This window comes from Myxocyprinus asiaticus, chromosome 25 (genome assembly GCF_019703515.2).
Source record: "Myxocyprinus asiaticus isolate MX2 ecotype Aquarium Trade chromosome 25, UBuf_Myxa_2, whole genome shotgun sequence".
Taxonomy (NCBI): domain Eukaryota; kingdom Metazoa; phylum Chordata; class Actinopteri; order Cypriniformes; family Catostomidae; genus Myxocyprinus; species Myxocyprinus asiaticus.
Window position 1 is genome coordinate 2,862,528 of NC_059368.1, and position 23,626 is coordinate 2,886,153.

Below are 23,626 nucleotides of genomic sequence, written 5' to 3' on the forward strand. Positions count from 1 at the left end.
GACACCCTAAACCTAACCCTAATCTTCTTCCTGCTTCGTTGAAATACCATATGCATTCTACATGTGTTTTATACTTATAAGCTGCACATTCACACAGAGTACTGAGAACCTATAAAGGATGTCATTTGCATCATACTAGCTATTGATATGTTTTGTTTTTAGCTAATAAATTCATTGTTATGACAAAAGCAAATGTAAAAGGACTATAAAGCAAGAATAAGAAATTAGCCAATAAAGGCTTAATAAATACTTTATAATGCCAAACAATTCCATAACTAGTCAATTACAATTGTACTTATTTGTCATGAATCACTAAAATAAAGTGTTCCCAAAAATGCAAACAGAAAGAAAGAAAGAAAGACTACTTTCTGACTACTATTAAATAAATAGGTGAAGCGGTAAGCGTTTTGCAAAGATAAATGTTTCAAACAGCATGTGAGAGGTGTCCAGATGTGTTATTGGAAAAAGTATTTATTTTGCATTTTAAATTCCATTTTGTGTTAAAATGTCTTAACTTTTGGCAATCTAATTAAATAATGAGGTAAATAAAAAATTAAGATGTAGCCTATTTAAAATTCATATTAGTTCATTCAACACACTGGAAATGCAGTAAATGCAGAATATCATAAAGGTATTATGCATTCAGAAAATTTGAATACTGTGCACAGTGTACAGTATATACTATGTTCTGCAGGGATTAAGAGTAGTATGTTATATGCTATTCCAGAGAGAAAGCACAAATCATACTCGTGTTAACAGTGTCTGACACAAAATTTCCTCTTGTTAGAACATTTGAAGACTTAAATATGACTGACCCTCAGTAAACTGTTAAAAAGAAGAACTATTAAAAGCTTCTAAAGATTACATCCCTGCGAAACTCCAGAAATAGTCATTTTTTACAGAGTTCCCACAGTCATGGAAATTCATATCAGGGAATATTAAATTGTGAAATGAGTCAAATCAAAACTGTTTTTTTATAGTGGATGTATATACATTTTTTCTTTTCTTTTCTTTTTTTTTTTTAAATGTTTCATTGGCTATATTTTGCTATTTATGAGTGCTTGTGTACAGTAAAACAGTGCGCTAGTATACAGTATGTCTGTCTTTAAATGGTCTTATATGAGACATCTGCACTGCAAAATATGATCATTTAAATCATATAATTCCAAAACTGGAAAAGTCATAGAAATGAATTGGTCTAGTGTAGAAGCCCTGCTTTTGGTCTCATGCATATCTGTGCCTGTCTCAGACTGTTCCTTTATCATCACATGACCAGAGAGCGAACACTCACTGTTGACCTTTGCTGACCCCCTTAACCAACAATGAGGCGTGTTTTCTGTATGTACTGACAGTATGACCTTTGTTTAACATCGATCACCATATAAATATCAGGAACTCAATGCTTTAAAGCGTATTTGGATGTTTGTATTTTTAAGTATTTCTTGAGAACTGCATTTCCACCCAATAATTACTATTTTATTTATTTAATTATGGGCACTTTTGGCACTGTGGACTTTTAGAAAATAAACTCACTTAAAATACACTTTTCACAGTAGACATAATGTGACATTCATTTAACAAAAACAAAGGTTAAAAATCTGTATTTTTAAAATATTATCAAGCAAATGCATTCAGTTGTCAATTAAATTCAATGTAAATATCACAAGAGCACATCTTAAAAAGAATGAAAGTCCTTTATCATTTAAAGGCTTGCAGTTGTATTTATATGTCATCTCTGAATATATTACCTTTATTTAATACCTCTATAAACAACATCTGATTTTTAATGCTTATACCCAGTGTTATTTCTGTCAAGTAAAGCTATTGAGTTGCATGGAGTTTTGGTCTGTATGAAAAGCAAATTACGTAATCATGTTTCACATAAAACATGATGCTCTTCTCTTGCCATCTAGAGGTGATGGTAACAATAATTGTGAACAAAAGAGCTAAGTCTGGTTTTACCTATACAATGTTTCATAACAACTGAGAAAACAGGTTTCTGTCTGGACCTTCCTCTTTAATACATGTACAACACTGGAGACACAAAAGGGTTTAGTCTCTCACTCTCTTTTGACATGTAAGAAGTCGATGAACATCCTGTAGAGTCCAATGTCCTGGACATTTGCCCTTTTTGAGTTATGACAGGCATTGCAAAAAACAACTAATTTGTAAATCCACACATAAAGGATAAAACAGAATAGAGTAAGTGGACATGCATTGTTTAACTCAATGTGTGACCTAATTTCATTATATTTGCATGCAAATATTTTGTAGGCAAATTACTTGGAAATTATTGAAGATTAATATATTTAAGAGTTTCTGTAATATTACAGTTTATATATATATATATATATATATATATATATATATATATATATATATACACACACACACACACACACACACACAATATATTAATTGTTCTGCCTTAATAAAGTATAAATATTTATGTATGATTTTTTATAAAATCTAATAACATGTACAAAACACATGAAAACATTACTAACAGGCCTATGTTATTACATTATAAATGTATTAGCGCATAGTGAAATATTAACACATTAACTGTATAATTAATAATATAAATATTTCTAAAATATATTGAAAACAATATTTTCTGTTTATTATTAACTTGTAATAATAAAATAATTAATTACACATAAAAGTGATATATAATATATATAAGTGATTTATTAATACATAATCTAGTTTCGAATATTAGATTATTAAAAAAATAATCTAAAACATAAAACTGTTTATTTTAAATAAATAATAACAAAATAATGAATCTCACACACACACACACACACACACACACACACACACACACGTAGAGGAAGATGGGATAAAACGGCCCCCTCAAGAACAATGTGCATTTACTTTTAAATTGTAACATATACGTTTAGCATGTATAGGATGATGATGCATCATCCAATATATTATCAAGGGAAGTAATAGAAACATTTGCTTATTTATTTGTCATAGCACAAAATTAATCATTATGAAAAGGAGCCATCTTACCCCACTACTGGGTAAACTTGTCCCAGGTGTCATCCGATTTTTACAGAATGTATAAAATACAACTGATATCATTCGTAGTCATTTATATTTGATGTTTGAAGTAAAATATGAAATCAAACATTTTATGTAATTGTTTATTTAGTTGAAGAACTGCATAATGACAGGCAAATCAAATACCAGAATCCCAGTCAAAGAGATTCATCTGAAAGGTAAACTTATTCTATGTATTATTTACTGTGCAGGTCTATGAATATTTACATACATAAACACCCATATTTTTAATTGAAGACATGTTACAAAAGCAATACTATGAATTCAGATTGAATTCCACTCAATTAGCCTATTAGGTTATAAGGAATAGAGATGTCTGAAATGTACATCTAATGCATGGAAGTATTTAACATTAACCCCATAGGTTATAATAATTATAACATAATAATGATTCTAGAAACAATCTTCTGCCCCAATTCTGAGGGGGACATCTTACCCTAGGGGTCTAACTTTATCTTGTCACTTCAAAATAAAAACTAAATACGTTACTGTCTCCACAAATCCCCCATTAACTTATGGACATAAAACCTTTTAATATCCAACATAACAGAATGTCACAGTGATCATTATTTTCCAGTGACACAACATTAGATCAAGTAACTTCAAACTGTTCAGATGGAACAAATCTCACAAATGTTGATATTCAGATGAAATATCATGATTAAGAGGAGCACAACAATTCAATAAAGGTGCTGAGATGAGATTTAGTTTCATCTATGATCAAGAGAAAGACATTAAACATTAAGCATATAAATAATTATATTGATTTATTTATCATAATAATTTAATGTCTTTTATTTAAACAGAATAATTGTTTATAATAATAAAAACTTGTCTGTTTGAGATTTAAATATTAACTGGATATTTATAAATAATCTGAAACATCAACAAGTTTTTTTGTTTATTTTTAATTAATAATAATACATTAATTACACAGACATAGCTATATGCCTATATACACACACACACACACACACACACACACACACACACACACACTGGTGGCCAAAAGGTTTGGAATAATGTACAGATTTTGCTCTTATGGAAAGAAATTGGTACTTTTATTCACCAAAGTGGCATTCAGCTGATCACAATGTATAGTCAGGACATTAAAAATGTATTCACATCAAAAAATCCTCCACGTGCAGCAATGACAGCTTTGCAGATCCTGTTTGTCCAGATACTCCGGTGACATTTCACCCCACACTTCCTGTAGCACTTGCCATAGATGTGTCTGTCTTGTCGGGCACTTCTCACGCACCTTACAGTCTAGCTGATCCCACAAAAGCTCAATGGGGAGTTTCTAGAGAAAGCTGTTTCTTTTTTGCCATTTTTGACCTAATATTGACCTAAAGACATGCCAGTCTATTGCATACTGTGGCAACTCAAAAACAAACACAAAGACAATGTTAAGCTTCATTTAATGAACCAAATAGCTTTCAGCTGTGTTTGATATAATGGCAAGTGATTTTCTAGTATCAAATGATCAATTTAGCATGATTACTCAAGGATAAGGTGTTGGAGTGATGGCTGTATTAATAATAATACATTAATTAATTATTATATATATATATATATATATATATATATTTAAAAACAATTAATTATATTTATTATATATAAATTAAGATAATAGATTTGCAATTATTAATTATATATTTTAAACTATATATTTTATTTTTGTATCTCTTCTGTATCAGTAAGGAGGAGCATAGAATAATAATGTTATATTATATTATCATATATATATATATGTATATATATATATATATATGATAATTAACATTATTATTAATAATATTATACTTGAATAATTAAATAATATAATTAATATAAAAAATCATTAATTATATTTATTATAAAGACAATATATTTGCAATTATTAATTATATATTTTAAACTATATATTTTATTTTTTTATCTCTTCTGTATCAGTAAGGAGGAGCATAGAATAATAATGTTATATTATATTATCATATATATATATAAAAAATAATTAATTATATTTATTATAAATAAATTAAGACAATATATTTGCAATTATTAATTATATATTTTAAACTATATATTTTAAAATATTTTATTTTTGTATCTCTTCTGTATCAGTAAGCACGAGCGCTGCTGTGTTCCTGTTGGCTGTAAGTACACGTCGGCAGTAACGACCTCCTCATTCTCAGATCACTTTCTCTTCCTGGTTTTAACTTTGTTGCACATGACACCGTATCTGGGTGAGTAGTTCACACTTTAGTTGAACAGCGATATTCGCATTAAAGTCTTACCATTGCGAACTTCGCTTGATGAATCGCGTGATTATTTCGGTCTGTTTTGCGCTCTCGCGCGACATTTACTAGCGAAAAACTCACTGATCAACTTCTCTTGACAGATGTTCTTGTTTCACCTGAATGCTCTGAGGGATCCGGTGTGGAGATGCCCGGATTATACCCACAAGGGACATAGAACAGCACACAAAACACAATATAACCCAGAGTTTGGTTTTCCATGGTGCATTGACTTTTAAAAATGAGATTCCGACTATTGAAGAAGAACGTTATTGTGTTTCTCGTCATCTTAATTGTATTGATAGTGTTATTTTATTCCAAACGTGGGACTGGAGATGAAGGAAATGTCGAAGAGACTGTTAAAGAGAGTACACAGCCTGTTGTTTTGGGTAAATTTGAGTATGAGACCATATTGAGTATGAGGAAGTCTGTTTATGACAGCAACTACAGACAGTTCATTCAGAATGGAGAGAAGTTTCCATTGGAACCGGAGCTGGTTATTGTTGTTCAAGTCCACAATAGACCGGCTTACCTTCAAATGCTCATACAGTCCCTTGAGAAAGTAGTTGGAGTGCAAAACATACTTCTGATATTCAGTCACGACTATTTCTCAGAGGAAATGTCTGATATGGTCAAGGGAATCTCATTCTGCAAGGTTCTGCAGATATATTTCCCCTACAGCATACAGCTGTATCCAAATGAATTTCCAGGACAAGATCCTCAGGATTGTCCGAGAGACATATCTAAAGAAGACGCGATTAAAAAGGGCTGCTTGAATGCAGAACACCCGGACTCATATGGACATTACAGGGAAGCTTCCATCACACAAACCAAACACCACTGGTGGTGGAAGCTGCATTTCGTGTTCGAACGAGTCCGGGTTCTTCTGGGATACAACGGATTTGTTGTGTTCATTGAGGAAGACAACTATCTTCTCCCAGATTTCCATCACTACTTCAAATCTATGACCAAACTCAGGAAAACCAGCTGTGGAGACTGCGACGTCCTCGCATTGGGAAACCATGACGGTTTGTCAGGCTTTCAAGAGCTTTCCACGAAAACAGAAACTGCAGGGTGGCTGTCGACCAAACACAACATAGGAATGGGCATCTCCAGGGAGCTCTACTATAAACTGATGGGATGCAACAATAAGTTCTGCACCTACGATGATTATAACTGGGACTGGACCCTCCAGAACCTGTCTGGTACGTGCATCTCCAAACCTCTTAAAGTTCTAGTGGCTTGTGGAAGCCGAGTTCTTCACACAGGAGATTGTGGCCTGCACCAAAAGGATGATTGCAAGCCAGAAATGGCCCGGGAAAGGGTGGATGCAGCGCTTAAACAAGCCGAAGCTGCGTTTTTCCCCCCAGTGCTGACCCTGACAGACCATGGACCCGTGGAGCATCAACCTCATATGAAAAATGGGGGCTGGGGGGACGTTCGTGACCACACGCTTTGCATCAACTACGCCGCACGTCTCTGAAGCGGGAGTTTTCCTTTATGTCACAAGTGCCAAGCAGAATATCAGGGTTACATGTTTGCAGGTTAAAGGTTTTGCTTTCACCAAAAATAGGAAAATAATGCGAGTTATTTTATGGTGTGTGTATATTTGCATATGTGTGTGCAAAACAAACGGTAATACAGGTGGCTACAACTTAATTTTGTACTCTATTTTGTTCTTCAACATACTTAATATAAATTTCCACAAGACTTGGGTTTAAGTTGCAATTTAAACCTGCATGCATTTTCTGCGTTGCGTCCATTTTAACAATACTTTTTGTCTTGTTTCATTATAATTTAAAGAACGAATCGCAAATTTGCCTTGTTTATTTTGCTCGTTTAGTAGCAAAGTCCACTTATGGACACATTTAGCAACAAAACCTTCAAATGTTTTTGTGAAATTCTGCAAAAAAATGCATGCATTTTATGCATTGCATCCATTTTAACAATGATTTTTGTCTTGTTTCATTATGTATTAATGATAAATAGCAAATTTCCCTTGTTTGCTTTGCGCAGTTTGTAGCAATGTTCATTTATGGACACATTTAGCGACAAAATCTTAATTCTTTTTTGTAAAATTCCACAAAAAAATGCATGCATTGCATACATTTTATAATTCTTTCTTTCCTTATAATTTAATAACAAATTGCAAATTTCCCTTGTTTGTTTTGCCCCTTTGGTGGCAAGGTCCATTTATGGACAACTTTCGCAATAAAATCTTAAATGTTTTTGTAAATTTCCACCAAAACGTGCTTGCATTTTATGCATTGCGTCTGTTTTAACAATTCTTTTGTCTTCTTTCAATCTAGTTTCATAACAAATCGAAATCTTTTTGAACAACATCCACATTGATTTTTGTTTTGCTCCTTTAGTAGCAAAGTCCAGTTTGGAACTCATTTAATGAAAATATATTCAGTATTTTTTGTACAATTCTGCATGTATGCATTTTATGCATTGCATCCGATTTTAACAATTCTTTTTATCATGTTTAAATCAAATTTAATAACAAATAGTAATTTTCTATAAAGAATATCCACATTGGTGTTTGTTTTTCTTTTTTTAATGGCAAAGTACATTTATGAACACATTTAGTGACTAAATCTTTTCAGAATTTTTCTTGAACAGCATCCACGTTGTTTTTTTTTTGTTTTTTGTTTTTTGCTCCTTTAGTAGCAATGTCCAATTGTCAACTCTTTAACGACATAATATTTAATGTTTTTGTAAAATTCCACAAAATCATGGACTTTATGCATTGCATTTTCCATGAATGTGGTACAAAATAGGGCCTAAAACTCTTGAAAGAAAAAGTCAACATTATTTTTGTGCCTCTAATACTTAAAAAAAAAAAAAAAAAAAAAAAAGTGACAGCAAAGTGAACCCTACTGTCGTCCTAGAAAGTGCATTCATTTGAACAATTCCTTTTCCTTGTTGTAATAAAATGAAATCACAAATCAAACATTTTCGCTGAACAACATCCAATTCTGTCTTTAATTGTTTGTTCCTTTGGTGGCAAAGTCCAGCTATGAACACATTTAGGCAATGTAACATTATAACATTCTTTCTTCCGTTCCTGGCATTTCCTGAATGCAAAAGAGATCTTTTTATCTTTGGGTGGATTTGTATTTTATTTTTTTTTAAATGTTGGGTCATATTTTTGGGTGATGTGTCTACTCAACTGGATCAGTGACAAATTGGAATATGCCTTACAAAAACATATTGTGTAATTTGCATATGGCTATTTGTATAATTTGCGTTTTTGCCACCCTGTCCCACCTGTCGCTTTCTTTTCCTTTCTGTTTTTCTTCACATTCATTTAATGATTTCATACTTTTGATGTTTAGCTGTTTTGTTGCCTTAAATTATGTTTAAAACATGAATAATCATGTTGAAATTACAGTGCATACTACAGTGTCTGCAAGAGTCTATTTATTATTTTAGAAACTGCAGAGCTCAGTATTGTGGTGGAAGTTGGGGTCACAGCAAAACAATTCACTTTTCATTCCTAGGATGCGAGTTGTTAAATGTTGTCTTTACAGCCTTGAGAAACAGCCAAAGATATTCACCTTTAACTTTTTGGTTTTAATTATATTATTTGCATGATAGGAATGAAAGTCTGTTTCCTTTCTCTTTGTTCCTTGTGATTTCCTTTAGGGAGGAAAAGCTGACATGCTCAATTTAGTTGCTGTGTGTGTGTGTGTGTGTGTGTGTGTGTGTGTAAATTCATCTCAAATGCATTCACTTATTGTATTGTTTTATTTTAACTAAATATATTTGTACGTGTCTGTATGAGAGAGAGATTGCTTGTTTTAACGGGTAAGAATATACTGTATATGTATATGTTTTTCTTTATATTATGATGGTATCCCTAAAAACCATATTCATAATTGTTCTTTAAGCTTTGAGCCAAAGACATGATATGGAGTATAAACTGAATCACAACTTTCTCTGGACTTTAACATTGGACAAACTCTGTTCTTCAATCAAAAATCTGATTTGGGGAATTCTTTGTTCATTTTCTTTGTGTTTCTCGGACATAATTCGCTAGTTTGGCATTTTAAAACCGGAGGTTGTGGGGGCCTGGGTAGCTCAGCGACATATTGACGCTGACTACCAACTCTGGATTCGCGAGTTCGAATCCAGGGTGTGCTGAGTGACTCCAGCCAGGTCTCCTAAATAACCAAATTGGCCCGGTTGCTAGGGAGGATAGAGTCACATGAGGTAACCTCCTCGTGGTTGTGATTAGTGGTTCTCGCTCTCAATGGGGCGTGTGGTGAGTTGTGCGTGGATCACGGAGAGTAGCATGAGCCTCCACATGCTGTGAGTCTCCGCGGTGTCATGCAGAACGAGTCACGTGATAAGATGCACGGATTGACGGTCTCAGAAGCGGAGGCAACTGAGACTTGTCCTCCACCACCTGGATTGAGACCATGCCACCACGAGGACCTACTAAGTAGTGGGAATTGGGCATTCCAAATTGGGAGAAAAGGGGATAAAAAAACAAAATGTAATAAAAAAAAAAACTGGAGGTTGTACATAATATATTGTGTGAATAATATTGTTTGTTGTGTCTCTGTTTTTAAAAACTTGTTTTCTAAAATCTTTTATATGAGGTGTAATAATAATATTCACAGGTGTGGAACGCTTGGTTAGTCATCAGCTATAAAATAATGTCGACTCCATGACAAGATTGTTTTAAATCAAAACAAAAGATTCATGCTTTATTGATATTGATCGAGATAGCAGAATTCTGTATTTCATCACCATCAGTTTTCTTTGTCTACTGCTGTTTGTCTAACGGTGAGGTCACTTAAACACTACATAAGCTGACTGTCAGATAAAATCGCCTTTATTTGTTTACTTGCAGAGTTTAAAGGGCCAGACCTTGTTATTTGACATTTATCTGTGCAACTCATGAAATATTTGTGGTTTTACCATAGAAAGACAGGCATGTGACTTATTCACAGTTTAATTAAGAATGCAAATTAAAAGTTGTCTTTTAATGACCAACTGTATCTCTTTGAATGCTGCCCACTACACGACACGCCCACTCCAAGAAAAATCTTATGCAATGTCAGGTGACAGGTGTGACATTTCTCAGCGCTGGTTACGATGGACCAATCGCAGTCGACTGTGATTACAGGATAAGAATTAAGAATCGTTGAGGTTGATTTCCATTTTTAAATAGCATGTCCTTGCAATTAATATATTAAACAGATTACACCTTTTTAGTGTAACAAATGTTGTAATATAAGATTCGACTCTCTGGGCTTCTAGCAGTAGTTCAACGTAATGGCCACGCAGCCAATTATCTTCCACCTTGAAATCCTGCAGCCAATCACAGACTCCGATGATTGTCACATGACGCGTACAGGAAGCGCTGTGCTGTTGTGGAAGAACTCTGGCAGCTTCGTGACGAACTGTGGCCTAAAACACACAATAAAAACACGGTAGTTCAAACTGAATTAATGGCGCAGAAATGATGGTAAAGACTGAAGAACCTCCGTCCTTAAACACAGAGGAAGAGACTTCTGCAAAAGATAAAATCTGGTGTTTACAGCGCGTGGGGAGAGATTGTGACTGGCTGCAGCTGTTCGAAGATTCAGAGGTGCACGTCTACAGAATAAACTGCTTTTACTTTATGTTTTTATTTTTATAATAAGAGACTGGATTTGACATGCAGATTATATACATCTTAAAATTAGGGTGTCTGTTTGTGGCCTTGGTTAACTGTGTGTTTATTTGGTTACATTCCAAATCAAAACAACACTATCATTGATGATTGATTCAAAAGTGTGAAGTGTGTGAATTTTCACTCAAACTAAATTAAATGCAAACCTTACGAGCAGTGTTGTGTGTGATGCATTACTAAGTAATTAATTACTTAAATTACATTTTCATTGATAAAAGTAAAGTAATGGATTACTATTATTTTCCCAGTAATTTAATTACAGTTACTTCTGATATAATTGCGTTAAATACTGTATAGAGACTATAGAGAAATTCTATATAAAACAATAATGAATTTAAAATTGAAATTTAACATCTAATGTTAAAATGTATGTTTTTTTCTAATTTAACGCTAATTAAATTCTGATTAAATTTTCACTGAGGGTTGACAGTACAATAAAAGAAATACATTTTTCTTGTTATATTTGAATGTATATTCATTATTGATGTACATATGCATTTTCTTTGTTTTGATCAGGTTTCCATTGGTCGCGGTCTGAATGTAACCCATCAGATTCTGTCGGTCAGCTGTCCACTGATGATATCCAGAAACCACTGTGTGTTCAAGCAAAATGAATCTGGACTGTGGACAGTAACGGACAATAAGGTGTAGTGTGTGTCTGTCTGTTTATATTCTGTCTATTGATCTAGGCTATTAGGGCTGGGTATTGATATGGATTTCATATCGATTCATATGGATGTATTTCATTTATAATGTCCCTTTTGCTTACATATGAAAGAAATTCTCTCCAAGCTGATGCTGTAAATTATAGATTTATTACTCTTTCATCATTTTGGTCACATTATAGCTTTTTAATAATGTACAAACCCATGTATTCCATCAATACATATGTTATTATATGTCATATATTTTGTTGCATGTTTATTGTCTAATTGCGTGATTTGTTGAACACGTGCTATAAACCAGTACTGTCTCTTTAAGAAAACCAGCAGTTCTGTGAAGAGCATCTGTAAATGAGGGCATGTTAACGAGAGTGACTCAAACTGATTTATCTCATCTATGCTGTATGTGATTAGAATTAAATGTTTCATTTTTGATATCAAGATCGTTCAAATGAAGATCACGATGCATCGTAAAATCTGTATTTTTACCCAGTCTTACTATCCATCTATTTTTCTGTCTTTGTCTGTCTGTTTGTCTGATCAAGAGCTGTATGTTTTAATTAGTTGTGTTTTGAATGTTTAAGTGTGTTCTAAACTCTTTTGCACATCTTTATGTCCATAGAGTCTGAATGGTGTGTGGGTGAATGGAAGACGGATAGCACCTGGAAGTCCCTGTTTACTCCAGCAGGGTGACTCCATCAGATTCGGTGTCCCTCTCGATGGCAACCCCGTGGAGTTTGATTACATCCTCGTCCAGCGCAACTTCAGTGACATGAAATCATTCCTGTCTGGTAATCTACGCAATGAATCAAGCGCTACCTCCTCTGGTCAAAAACTCAAAAATTCTAAGCGGAAGTTCGACGATGAATCGGAATATTACCCCACACGCCACTCCGAATCCAAGCTGTACCGCTCCTCCAGAGTGGATAAATTCCGAGCTCAGCCCTGTCCGTCCAAGGAACGCAGAAAATCTGACAAATGTCCTTGTAGACCTCCGCAGGAGGACCGACCAGTTGATATTCCAGGAAGTTCCAACAGTTGCAGTGAGAGCAGTCAACAGCTCGCTACTGTCCATCGTTACAACAAGAACCTGATGGTGTTGAAGGACCGTGTAGGTGACACGCAGAAACGTGCAGCTGAGCTTCAACGCCAGCAGCATCAGACTCCAGACATAGAGCGCGAGATGCAAGAACTGCAGGCGCAGCTGGAATTGTTGCAGGGTCAACTCAGGTCGCAGCAGCAGCAAGCGCTTGAACGCATGGAGAGCCTGGAGAAGTCCTTCTGCGAGGAGGAGAGACGATTGGAGGTGAGGAACGGGCAAGAATCGCTGCTTTTGAGTAGTGACAGACTGATATATTGGCCAGGCAAATAAATCGGCCATTTTGAGATTAGAGGTACACAATATATTGCTTTTTCCAATTAATCGGTGCCGATAGTTGCTTTTTGGCCATTTTGAGATTAGAGGTAGACCGATATATCCGTGTTTCCGATTAATCTGTGCCGATGGTTGCTTTTTGGCCATTTTGAGATTAGAGGTAGACCGATATATCGGTTTTACTGATTAATCGGTGCCAGTAGTTGCTTTTTGGCCATTTTGAGATTAAAGGTAGGCCGATATATCGGTTTTACTGATTAATCGGTGCCGATAGTTGCTTTTTGGCCATTTTGAGATTAGAAGTACACAGATAAATTGTGTTTTCAGATTAATCGTGGCCAGTGGTTGCTTTTTGGCCATTCTGAGATTAAAGGTAGACCGATATATCGGTTTTACTGATTAATCGGTGCCAGTAGTTGCTTTTTGGCCATTTTGAGATTAAAGGTAGACCAATATATTGGTTTTACTGATTAATCATGCCAGTAGTTGCTTTTTGGCCATTTTGAGATTAAAGGTAGGCCGATATATCGGTTTTACTGATTAATCGTGCCGATAGTTGTTTTTTGGCAGTCTAGAGATGAGATGTAGACTGATATATCCTTTTTTCCGATTAATAGGTGCCGATTGTTGCTTTTTGGCCATTTTGAGATTAGAGGTAGTCTGATATATCTGTGTTTCCGATTAATCTGTGCCGATGGTTGCTTTTTGGCCATTTTGAGATTAGAGGTAGACTGATATATCGGTTTTACTGATTAATCGGTGCCAGTAGTTGCTTTTTGGCCATTTTGAGATTAAAGGTAGACCGATATATCGGTTTTACTGATTAATCGGTGCCGATAGTTGCTTTTTGGCCATTTGAGATTAGAAGTACACAGATAAATTGTGTTTTCAGATTAATCGTGGCCAGTGGTTGCTTTTTGGCCATTCTGAGATTAGAGGTAGACCAATATATTGGTTTTACTGATTAATCATGCCGGTAGTTGCTTTTTGGACATTTTGAGATTAGAGGTAGATGATATATCTGTTTTAGCGATTAATTGGTGCTGATAGTTGCATTTTGGCAGTTTTGAGATAAGATGTAGACTGATATATCGGTTTTACCGATTAATCGGTGCCAGTAGTTGCTTTTTGGCCAATTTGAAATTAGAGGTAGACTGATATATCCTTTTTTCCGACTAATAGGTGCCGATTGTTGCTTTTTGGCCATTTTTAGATTAGAGGTAGACCTATGTGTCGTTTTTACTGAATAATCGGTGCCGATAGATGCTAAAAGATGACGATAGTTGTATTTTTTTGTATTATTATTCCTCCATGTTGCTCTGTGACCGGCGCTATAGGATTCTACAGTTAGAACGCATTTGTTTTACAGTACAACAATGGCCTCAAGAGGTGAAATAAAACTATCACTGACCCCTCGTGGGAATTTGCAAAGTAAAATGCCACTATATGGAAACGTGCCCCATCAGCACATATATTATACCTCCCAAATTAATATCTTGTGAATAATAATAATAATAAACCTTATTCCTCATTAAACCTGATTTGTTGAAATATATATATATATACAGTGCTGTGGAAAAGTATTTGCCCCCATCCTGATTTCTTCTGTTTTTGTGTATTTTTCATACTAAATTTTTTTAGATCTTCAAACGAGATATAAAACAAAGGCAACCTGAGTAAACTCAAAATACAGTTTTCAAATCTTAATTTTGTTTTATTGAAGCAAAAAAGTTATCCAACACCTATATCACCCATGTGAAAAACTAACTGCCCCCTTAAACTAAATAGCTGGTTGTGCCACCTTTAGCCGCAACAACTGCAGCCAATCGATTTCGATAGCTGGAGATCAGTCTTTTACAACGCTGTGGTGGAATTTTGGCCCACTCTTCTTTCCAGAACTGCTTTAGTTCAGCCACATTGGAGGGTTTTCGAGCATGAACTGCCCATTTAAGGTCCTGCCACAGCATCGCAATCGGGTTCAAGTCAGGACTTTGACTTGGCCACTCCAAAACTTTAATTTAGCTTCTTTTGAGCCATTCAGAGGTGGACTTACACCTCTGCTTTGGATCATTGTCTTGCTGCATAATACAGTTGCGCTTGAGCTTCAAATCACAGACTGATGACCGGATGTTCTCCTTTAGGATTTTCTGGTATAGAGCAGAATTCATGTTTCTCTCAATTATTGCAAGTCGCCCTGAAGCAGCAAAGCATCCCCACACCATCACACTACCACCACCATGCTTGACCGTATTTATGATGATCTTTTTGTGGGATTCTGTGTTTGATTTAAGCCAGATGTAACGGGACTCCTGTCTTCCAAACAGTTCTACTTTCGACTCATCAGTCCACAGAACATTCTCCTAAAAGCTTTGAAGATCATTAAGGTGTGTTTTGGCAAAATTCAGACAAGCCTTAATGTTCTTCTGGGTTAGCAGTGGTTTCCGCCTCAACACTCTTCCATGGATGGCATTTTTGGCCCGTGTCTTTCTGATAGTGGGGTCATGAACAGTGACCTTTATTGATGCGAGAGAGTTCCTGCAGTTCCTTGGATGTTGTCCTTGGCTTTTTTGTGACTTCCTGGATGAGTCGTCGCTGTGTTCTTGGAGGAATTTTGGAAGGTCGGCCACTTCTGGGAAGGTTCACTATTGTGCCAAGTTTTCTCCATTTGGAAGTAGTGGCTCTCACTGTGGTTCTTTGGAGTCCCAGAGCCCCTTAAATAGCTTTGTAACCCTTCCCAGACTGATGTATTTCAATCACTTTTTTCCTCATCATTTCTGGAATTTCTTTCGACCTTGGCATAGTGTGCAACTGGATGAGACCATTTAGTCAACTTCATGCTGCTGAAAAAGTTCTATTTATGTGTTGATTTGATTAAACAGTGCTGGCAGTAATCAGGCCTGGGTGTGTCTAGTCCAGCTGAACCCCATTATGAATGCAGTTTCATAGATTTGGGGATTTAGTAACTACTTTTTCACACAGGCCCAGTTGGTATTGGATAACTTTTTTGCTTCAATAAAAAACATTATCATTTAAAAACTGTATTTTGTGTTTACTCAGATTTCCTTTGTTTTATGTTAGATTGTGTTTTAATTTTTAGTATGAGATAGACACAAAAACAGAGGCAATCAGGAAGGGGGCAAATAATTTTCCACAGCACTGAAAATACAAAACCCTTTATCTGGTGAGAATAAAGGCTGTAAATTTGTAAATACTTAAATATAAAGCACTGTAATGCAGCTAAGTCTCCGTCATTTCAAAATAAGAGTCCCTGGTGTGTTTCGAGCTTGTTTATATTTAAATGTCCCGCTTCATGCACCAAATCTTTTTCTGGTTATTATTGGGATTTTGGTTGAACAATAAGCTGCATTTGTGACTCTTGCAACATTTATGTCCAGGGCCGTCTTTAGAACATATAGAGTTGGGAGTGGGCATTTCGTTTTCAGGTAGGAAGAGAGCAGCTGCCCCAAGTGGAGGAGTTCAAGTATCTCGGGATCCCGTTCACAAGTGAGGGAAAGTTGGAGCCTGAGATCGACAGGCGGATCCATGCAGCGTCTGCAGTAATGTGGTCGCTGTACCGGACCGTGGTGGTGAAGAAGGAGCTGAGCCTGAAGGCAAAGCTGTCAATTTACCAGTAGGTGTATGTTCCAACCCTCACCTATGGTCATGAGCTCTGGATAGTAAACGAAAGAATAAGATTGCGAATACAAGCAGCCGAAATGAGCTTTCTTCGTAGGGTGTCAGGGCTCACCCTAAGGGGTAGGGTGCGAAGCTCTGACATCTGAGAGGGGCTCGGAATAGAACCGCTGCTCCTCCGCATTGAAAGGAGCCAGTTGAGGTGGTTCGGGCATCTAATTAGGATGCCTCTTGGACGCCTTCCTGCGGAGGTGTTTCGGGCATGTCCAACTGGGAGGAGGCCCAGGGGAAGACCCAGAACATGCTGGAGGGATTATATCTCTTGGCTGGCCTGGAAACGCCTCGGGATCCCCCAGGATGAGCTGGAGGATGTGGCCGAGGAAAATGACTTAAGGGCTACTTTGCTTAGTCTGCTGCCACTGTGACCCGGTCCTGGATAAGCGGTCGAATATAGATGTATGGATGGAAGTAAGTGTTAAACATGCTAGTGTTTGTACATGATGTGATCAATTTGCAGTAACAGGATCACAAGTAACTCAAAGGAACACTGATAATGAGAAGTGTTAGCTCCCCCTTGTGTCAAAATCTACCTACAGCGTTGACAATGTTAATAAACAGTTTTTGTGTTATGACATTTTTTTTTGGAGGCAATATTGTGAAAAGTGTTTGATTTCAGCTATTATGTGTTAATCTCATTTGGTAACAGTGAACTGTAATATGTGTATCTGTATTGTATTGACTGTCAGTGACCCTGCTCTAGATATCAGCATCGTTTAGGGATGTTGATGTTTTTGCCATTTGCCATTTTAAAGTAATAGTCCGGGTTCAATACAAGTTAAGCTCAATCAACAGCATTTGTGGCATAATTGTGTCATATTTTGACTCAACCCTCCTTTTCTTTAAAACAAGCAAAAATGGAGGTTCCAGTGAGACACTTACAATGGAAGTCAATGGGGCCAATATTTGGAGGGTTTAAAGGCAGAAATGTGAAGCTTATAATTTTATAATTCTTCTGTTAAAACTCATCTTTTATTTGAGCTGTATAGTTGTTTAAATCGTCATTTTTATAAATCGTCATGGCAACAAAGTTGTAAAATTGGATATAACTTTACACAGATGTGGTTAGTAAGTGATTTTATCACAGTAAAATCATGTTAACACACATATTTATTTCTTGTGTCTATACCTTTGAAAAAGTGAGTATTTTAACGTTTACAGATTGGCCCCATTGACTTTTATTGTAAGTGACTCACTGTTACCCAGATTTTTGCTTTTTAAAAGAAAAGGAGGGGCAAGTCAGAATTCCTTTTTTTCTTCTTTTTTTTTTTTTTCTCCCCTTTTCTCCCCAATTTAGAATGCCCAATTCCCACTACTTAGTAGGTCCTCGTGGTGGTGCGGTTACTTACCTCAATCCGGGTGGCGGAGGACAAGTCTCAGTTGCCTCCTCTTCTGAGACCATCAATCCGTGCATCTTATCACATGGATCGTTGTGCATGACACCGCGGAGACTCACAGCATGTGGAGGCTCATGCTACTCTCCGCGATCCACGCACAACTTACCACACGCCCCATTGAGAGCGAGAATCACTAATCGTGACCACGAGGAGGTTACCCCATGTGACTCTACCCTCCCTGGCAACCGGGCCAATTTGGTTGCTTAGGAGACCTGGCTGGCTTCGAACTCGCGACTCCAGGTGTGGTAGTCAGCGTCAGTGCTCACTGAGCTACCAAGGCCCGCCAGAATTACTTTTTGTGGTAATTAATATTATGCCACCAATGCTGTTGATTGAGCTTAATTTGTATTGAACCCGGAATATTCCTTTAATATTCAAAGACTTTATAACATTCGTATGTGTTTACTCTTAAATGTCATTTTCCTAAGATTGAGAAAGCACAACAGAATGAGAAGGGATTGAAAAAGCAACTTGAGGAGGCGTTGCAAGAGGTAAGAGAGGAAAAACTGCATCCAAATCATAATTTTATGAGTTTTAAAAAGCAGGTAATAAACAATCTGCATGTTTTCTTTGTTCCCACAGCACCGGAAAGTCATCGATGAGCTCAAACACGCTCAAGAAGGATTTAAAGAAGTTTTACAGGCCAAAGATAAGGAGTTGGAAGTTACAAAGGTACTCGCTAAATCAGCGTTTTCCCCCGAACTTCTCACCTGTGTCATGTGGAAGTGTAGTGACTGATTGCATGACGAGCTGACGTCTACAAAAGGAAAGCATTTCAGTGCAAAAATTTGTGAACTTTTCACACAGGAAGAGAAAGAGAAGGCGAAGGCTCAGAAAGAGGAAGTCGTCACACAGATGACTGAAGTGTTGGAGAGTGAACTTCAATGCAGTATTTGTTCAGAGCTCTTCATTGAGGTATTTACAGGGAAAATCATTGTGTGATCAAATGTAGGAATTATGTAGAAAGAACACAGACATGTTAAACATTTAGTTTTAATATAGCAGATTTTCAGTCACCCACATTCATGGTGTAGTCTGACCACGGCTTTCAAAGAAATTCAACATCAAATGTAGCCCCATTGAGAGGTTGACATTCAACATTGTATCAACATATTTTTTTGCACGCAACAGCAGTGTATCAAATGCTGCTCTAAGACACATGTTGAGTTGACCTTTGACCCTTGACCTCTCTGACCCGCTCAGGCCGTGACGCTGAGCTGCGCCCACAGCTTCTGTCAGCACTGTATCCGAGAGTGGCGCAGTCGGAAGGACAAGTGTCCGATCTGCTGGCAGACCATCCTGTCTCAGACACGCTCTCTCGTTCTGGACAACTGCATCGACCGCATGGTGGAGAATCTGAGCGCAGACATGAGAGAGAGACGAGTCACACTGATCACTGAGAGGAAAGGGGAGAGGTGCGTGACATTCACATCATCTAGTGTCCATATTCTACACCTGAGCATTACATTTTTTTCTTGAACTCCATTTCTAATGTCACTCAAGGTTTCTTGCATCAAAAGCAGTTGAAATTTAGTTTTCAAGGACCGTTTTCCACCCTCAGAATTAAGAGGGCCATTTTTGCTACTGTAACTTTAAGACTTCTATGTACACTACATGGCCAAAAGTATGTGGACATCTCCTTCTAATTACCGGGTTTGGCTGTGAGGACGAATTTTAATGCTATGGCATATAATGACATACTAGAGAATTGGTCTTTGTGCAAGCTAGTCAAGTTCTTCCGCACCAGCCTCAGTAAATAATTGAGCCCTGATTGTGTTTTTAAAGTACAAGGTCACAACTGAAACACAAGGCGGTATGATCTGTGTGTGTTCTCAGGTCTAAAAGCGGCCGTGTCTCCAGCCGTGGTGGTCATACATGATGACAGCAGCAACACGTCCATACAGAGCAACAGCTCCGTTTGCGGACTCCTCCGAGTTGAACTCTTCTTGGCTGTATCACTCCAGTGATGAAGACTTCTCCTGGAGTGAAGAGGAGGAGGAGGATTACCTTTGAAAAATAAACAGACATATTAGTGAACATCACGTGTACAGCTCGTTTGTTTGGTTTTGCCATGATTTTTTTTTATATGTTTGTTCCTCACATTATTATATTTGTTAAGGTTATTCCTTGTTTAAATAAAGCAACTATAATAATTGTTTTGCAATTCGATGTTTTAACCTTAAGTTTATATTTCAAAATAAATTACAAACAAATGCTACTATTTAGCTTTTAACATTTCCAATCGTGCCCCTTGTAAGGTCTGTTATTGTCCAGTATCAAACACAAGAGGGCAGCAGTGTGAAATGAATGTTCGTTAAAGGGATAGTTCACCTAAAAATGAAAATTCTCTCATCATTTACTCACCCTCATGCCATCCCAGATGTGTATGACTTTCCTTCATCTGCTGAACACAAACGAAGATTTTTATAAAAATATCTCCGCTCTGTAGGTCATTTCAATGCAAGTTAATGGGGGCTAGAACTTTGAAGCTCTAAAAAGCAGCATTAAAGTAATAGCAGCATTAAAGTAATTCATAAGACTCCAGTGGTTTAATCCATGTCTTCAGAAGCGATATGATAGGTGTGGGTGAGAAACAGCTCAATATTTAAGTCCTCTTTTTTTTTTTTTTTTTTTTTATACTATAAATCTCCACCTCAACTTCTTTTGTTTTTGGCAATTCACATTCTTTGTGCATATCGCCCCCTACTGGGCAAGGAGATGAATTTATAGTAAAAAAGGACTTAAATATTGATCTGTTTCTTACCCAGAACTATCATATCACTTCTGAACATATGGATGTTTAACCACTGGAGCAGGGGCGTAACTAGAGAGAGGGCAGGGTGGGCAGCCACCCTAGGTGGGGTAAGAGTGGTCCCGCAACGGTTGACCAAAAGAAAGTCTAAGTCAGGGGTATTGAGTTAAAGGTTCAAGAGGTCCGGTCTCTACATCCTTCCCAGCAAAGATATGGAAAATAATAACTTGCATGGTGTCAGTAGTCAGTATGGCTTTGAAATTATGTTTGTTTTTTGTTTTTTTGAATAGTTATTATAACATTCCACATTGGCAGCAATAGTACTTCGTAAAAGAAAAAAAAAAAACATTTAAACAGTCAAAATAGTCTCTTCAAAGCAGAGATGAGTACACTGGCCCAGAGACAAAGCCATAGCAGTGGGGTGTGAGGGACCAAAAGATTAGGCTAATACATTTCAGAGTTCATTAATCGAGGGCACTTGGATATTAATATCACATGATAAGATCAACATTTGTTTTCAAGCTGGGTGACTGCAGTCTAGTTTTTGTGTTAGAATATTTTTACATTCTGAATATTTATTTATTTTATATTTTTAGATTCAGACACCCATGTATGGGACATAGGAGTACTTTCGACTGAGAAAATATAGGTTGCTGTATGGGGGTTCAGGGGTAACCCTGAGAGAAAATTTTGAAAATGTAAAAGTGTGAATGGACCATTTTACATCTTAAAAATATTGCTTCCTTAAGTTAAGGTATAAATGGGCTGAGTATGAAATAATGGGAATGTTCTCATCAGAAGCCGAGAAATCTAGGCTACTAGCCAGGCTAACTAATCATTTCTATTCATTCTAATTAATAATCCAAGATGATGACTCATCTCAACAGTCAATCATGAACAGTCATTTATCAGACAGATGAAGGTAGTTTAACTTTGCTTCATTCTAATTTTCTGCAGTTTTTTAGCAAAAGATGCCAGTCTTCTCTACAATGCTGCTCACCTTGTCTTCGCTGATGTTAAAATAACCGCACCTGAAACGCTACGTAACCTAATCAGGCTTTATGCAACGCCTCGTGCATATCATGAGGGAGATCATGCCACGGTCCAAATCACTGAGATCACATTTTTTCCCCATTCTGAAGGCTGATGTGAACATTAACTGAAGCTCCTGACCCGTATATGCATGATTTTATGCACTGCACTGCTGCCACATGATTGGCTGATTAGATAATCACATGGATGATTGTTGGTGCCAGATGGGCTGGTTTGAGTATTTCTGGGATTTTCACACACAACAGTCTCTAGAATTTACTCAGAATGGTGCCAAAAACAAAAAACATCCAGTGAGTGGCAGTTCTGTGGATAGAAACGCCTTGTTGATGGGTGAGGTCAACAGAGAATGGCCAGACTGGTTTGAATTGACAAAGTCTATGGTAACTCAGATAACCACTCTGTACAATTGTGCTGAGAAGAATATAATATCTGAATGCTATTCTGAGATGTGGGTAGGCGCTGTTTTGGCGGCATGAGGGTGACCTACACAATATTAGGCAGGTGGTTCTAATGTTGTGGCTAATCGGTGTATAAACAGTTTATATACTGTATATAACATTCTTAAAAAACAAGATAAATTTACTTCGTTGACAAGCAAAATGGTGTAAGATATCTCGTCTTGTTTTTAGGGAAATCTAACTAAATTTAGTCAAGTTTATGCTTAAAACAAGAAAAAAATATTTGCCAATGGTGTATGAAAAATAAAGGTTTTTCAAAGGGAAAACAAGTTTATTTTTCTTACCCCTGTGGCAATTTTTTTTTCTTATTTTAAGCATAACGTTTACTAAATTAATGTTGTCAGATTTCTCTGAAAACAATATTTAAAGGGATAGTTCACCCAAAAATGAAAATTCTCTCATCATTTACTCACCCTCATGATATCCCCGATGTGTATGACTTTCTTTCTTCTGCTGAACACAAATGAAGTTGATATGATATTCAAAGTAAGTTTACTGTTTACATGAAAGCCTAAACTGTGTTTTAATATTTAGCAGAAAACCCCATTCTGGATGAACTCATGCCCCACAGTAAGGCATTTGTCCTACGCAGTCTGTCATTGTCTCTCGCCCTGACTGTCACCGCAAACCTGATCAATGATGAGGGCTACTGGAACGCTGTTATACGAGTCACTGGGGTTTTGATAACATCTCCACTTACAGCAGCAGCTGGAAACACATGTTCTTTGAACGTTACCTTGAGAGCATCATTGAACTCTTCATTCGAAATGTAACAGACATCAAGACAGTCCTGAATGTCATGCCACTGTGTCAAAACTACGTGAAGCGTTTGAATATTTCGCAGCTGCATCCACCTATTATAGTGCCACCCAGGTTTGACGAGGATGACGGCTCCGATTGTGCCAGTGATGTGGGCAGTGAAGAACCATCTATGGAGAAGGACATTTCCATGGATCACTTTGATTTCCAAATTCTGCTCGATAAACTGATAAACATGGAAGAGCTTCATTTGGAGTGAAGGGATGTGGCATGAACTTCGAGTGGAATCTGTTCGAGTTCACCTACAGAAACTGTGAATCGCTGGCCAAAGCCCTGCAGTCCTGCAAGACCTTAAATGTTAACCATTATTATTATAATTAGTTGAACTATAAGTTTTATAAGTACTTAAAATATGCACTTTCCTTTATACAGTAAATTCA

At 36.7% G+C, this 23,626-nt stretch overlaps 3 protein-coding genes and 1 pseudogene across 3 annotated transcripts in view; all 4 read left to right on the forward strand.

Moving 5' to 3' along the window:
- LOC127416300 (RNA-binding protein 25-like) overlaps positions 1-23,626 on the forward strand; it is a 204,042-nt gene that overhangs the window by 97,587 nt on the left and 82,829 nt on the right. The gene's annotated exons all lie outside the window — the stretch shown is intronic.
- LOC127416329 (alpha-1,6-mannosyl-glycoprotein 2-beta-N-acetylglucosaminyltransferase-like) lies at positions 5,207-9,906 on the forward strand. The gene is made up of 2 exons (XM_051655632.1): positions 5,207-5,300; positions 5,456-9,906. The coding sequence occupies exon 2, from the start codon at positions 5,593-5,595 to the stop codon at positions 6,832-6,834; it is 1,242 nt and encodes a 413-aa protein (XP_051511592.1). The 5' UTR covers positions 5,207-5,300; positions 5,456-5,592; the 3' UTR covers positions 6,835-9,906.
- Positions 10,501-20,201, forward strand: LOC127416320 (E3 ubiquitin-protein ligase rnf8-like). Its single transcript, XM_051655615.1, has 8 exons — positions 10,501-10,956; positions 11,557-11,685; positions 12,325-13,008; positions 18,593-18,655; positions 18,747-18,836; positions 18,972-19,079; positions 19,368-19,579; positions 20,001-20,201. Exons 1-8 carry the CDS (start codon positions 10,828-10,830, stop codon positions 20,041-20,043), a joined length of 1,458 nt encoding a protein of 485 aa, XP_051511575.1. The 5' UTR covers positions 10,501-10,827; the 3' UTR covers positions 20,044-20,201.
- On the forward strand, positions 20,043-23,567 carry LOC127415578 (dynein regulatory complex subunit 5-like; annotated as a pseudogene).

Excerpts from the sequence above, each read along its gene's own strand:
- LOC127416329 (XM_051655632.1), top strand. The coding sequence starts at position 5,593 with ATGAGATTCCGACTATTGAAGAAGAACGTTATTGTGTTTCTCGTCATC.
- LOC127416320 (XM_051655615.1), top strand. The coding sequence starts at position 10,828 with ATGATGGTAAAGACTGAAGAACCTCCGTCCTTAAACACAGAGGAAGAG. Across the intron at positions 18,837-18,971 it reads AGGAGTTGGAAGTTACAAAG|GAAGAGAAAGAGAAGGCGAA; the intron begins GTACTCGCTAAA and ends CTTTTCACACAG. Across the intron at positions 19,080-19,367 it reads GTTCAGAGCTCTTCATTGAG|GCCGTGACGCTGAGCTGCGC; the intron begins GTATTTACAGGG and ends TGACCCGCTCAG.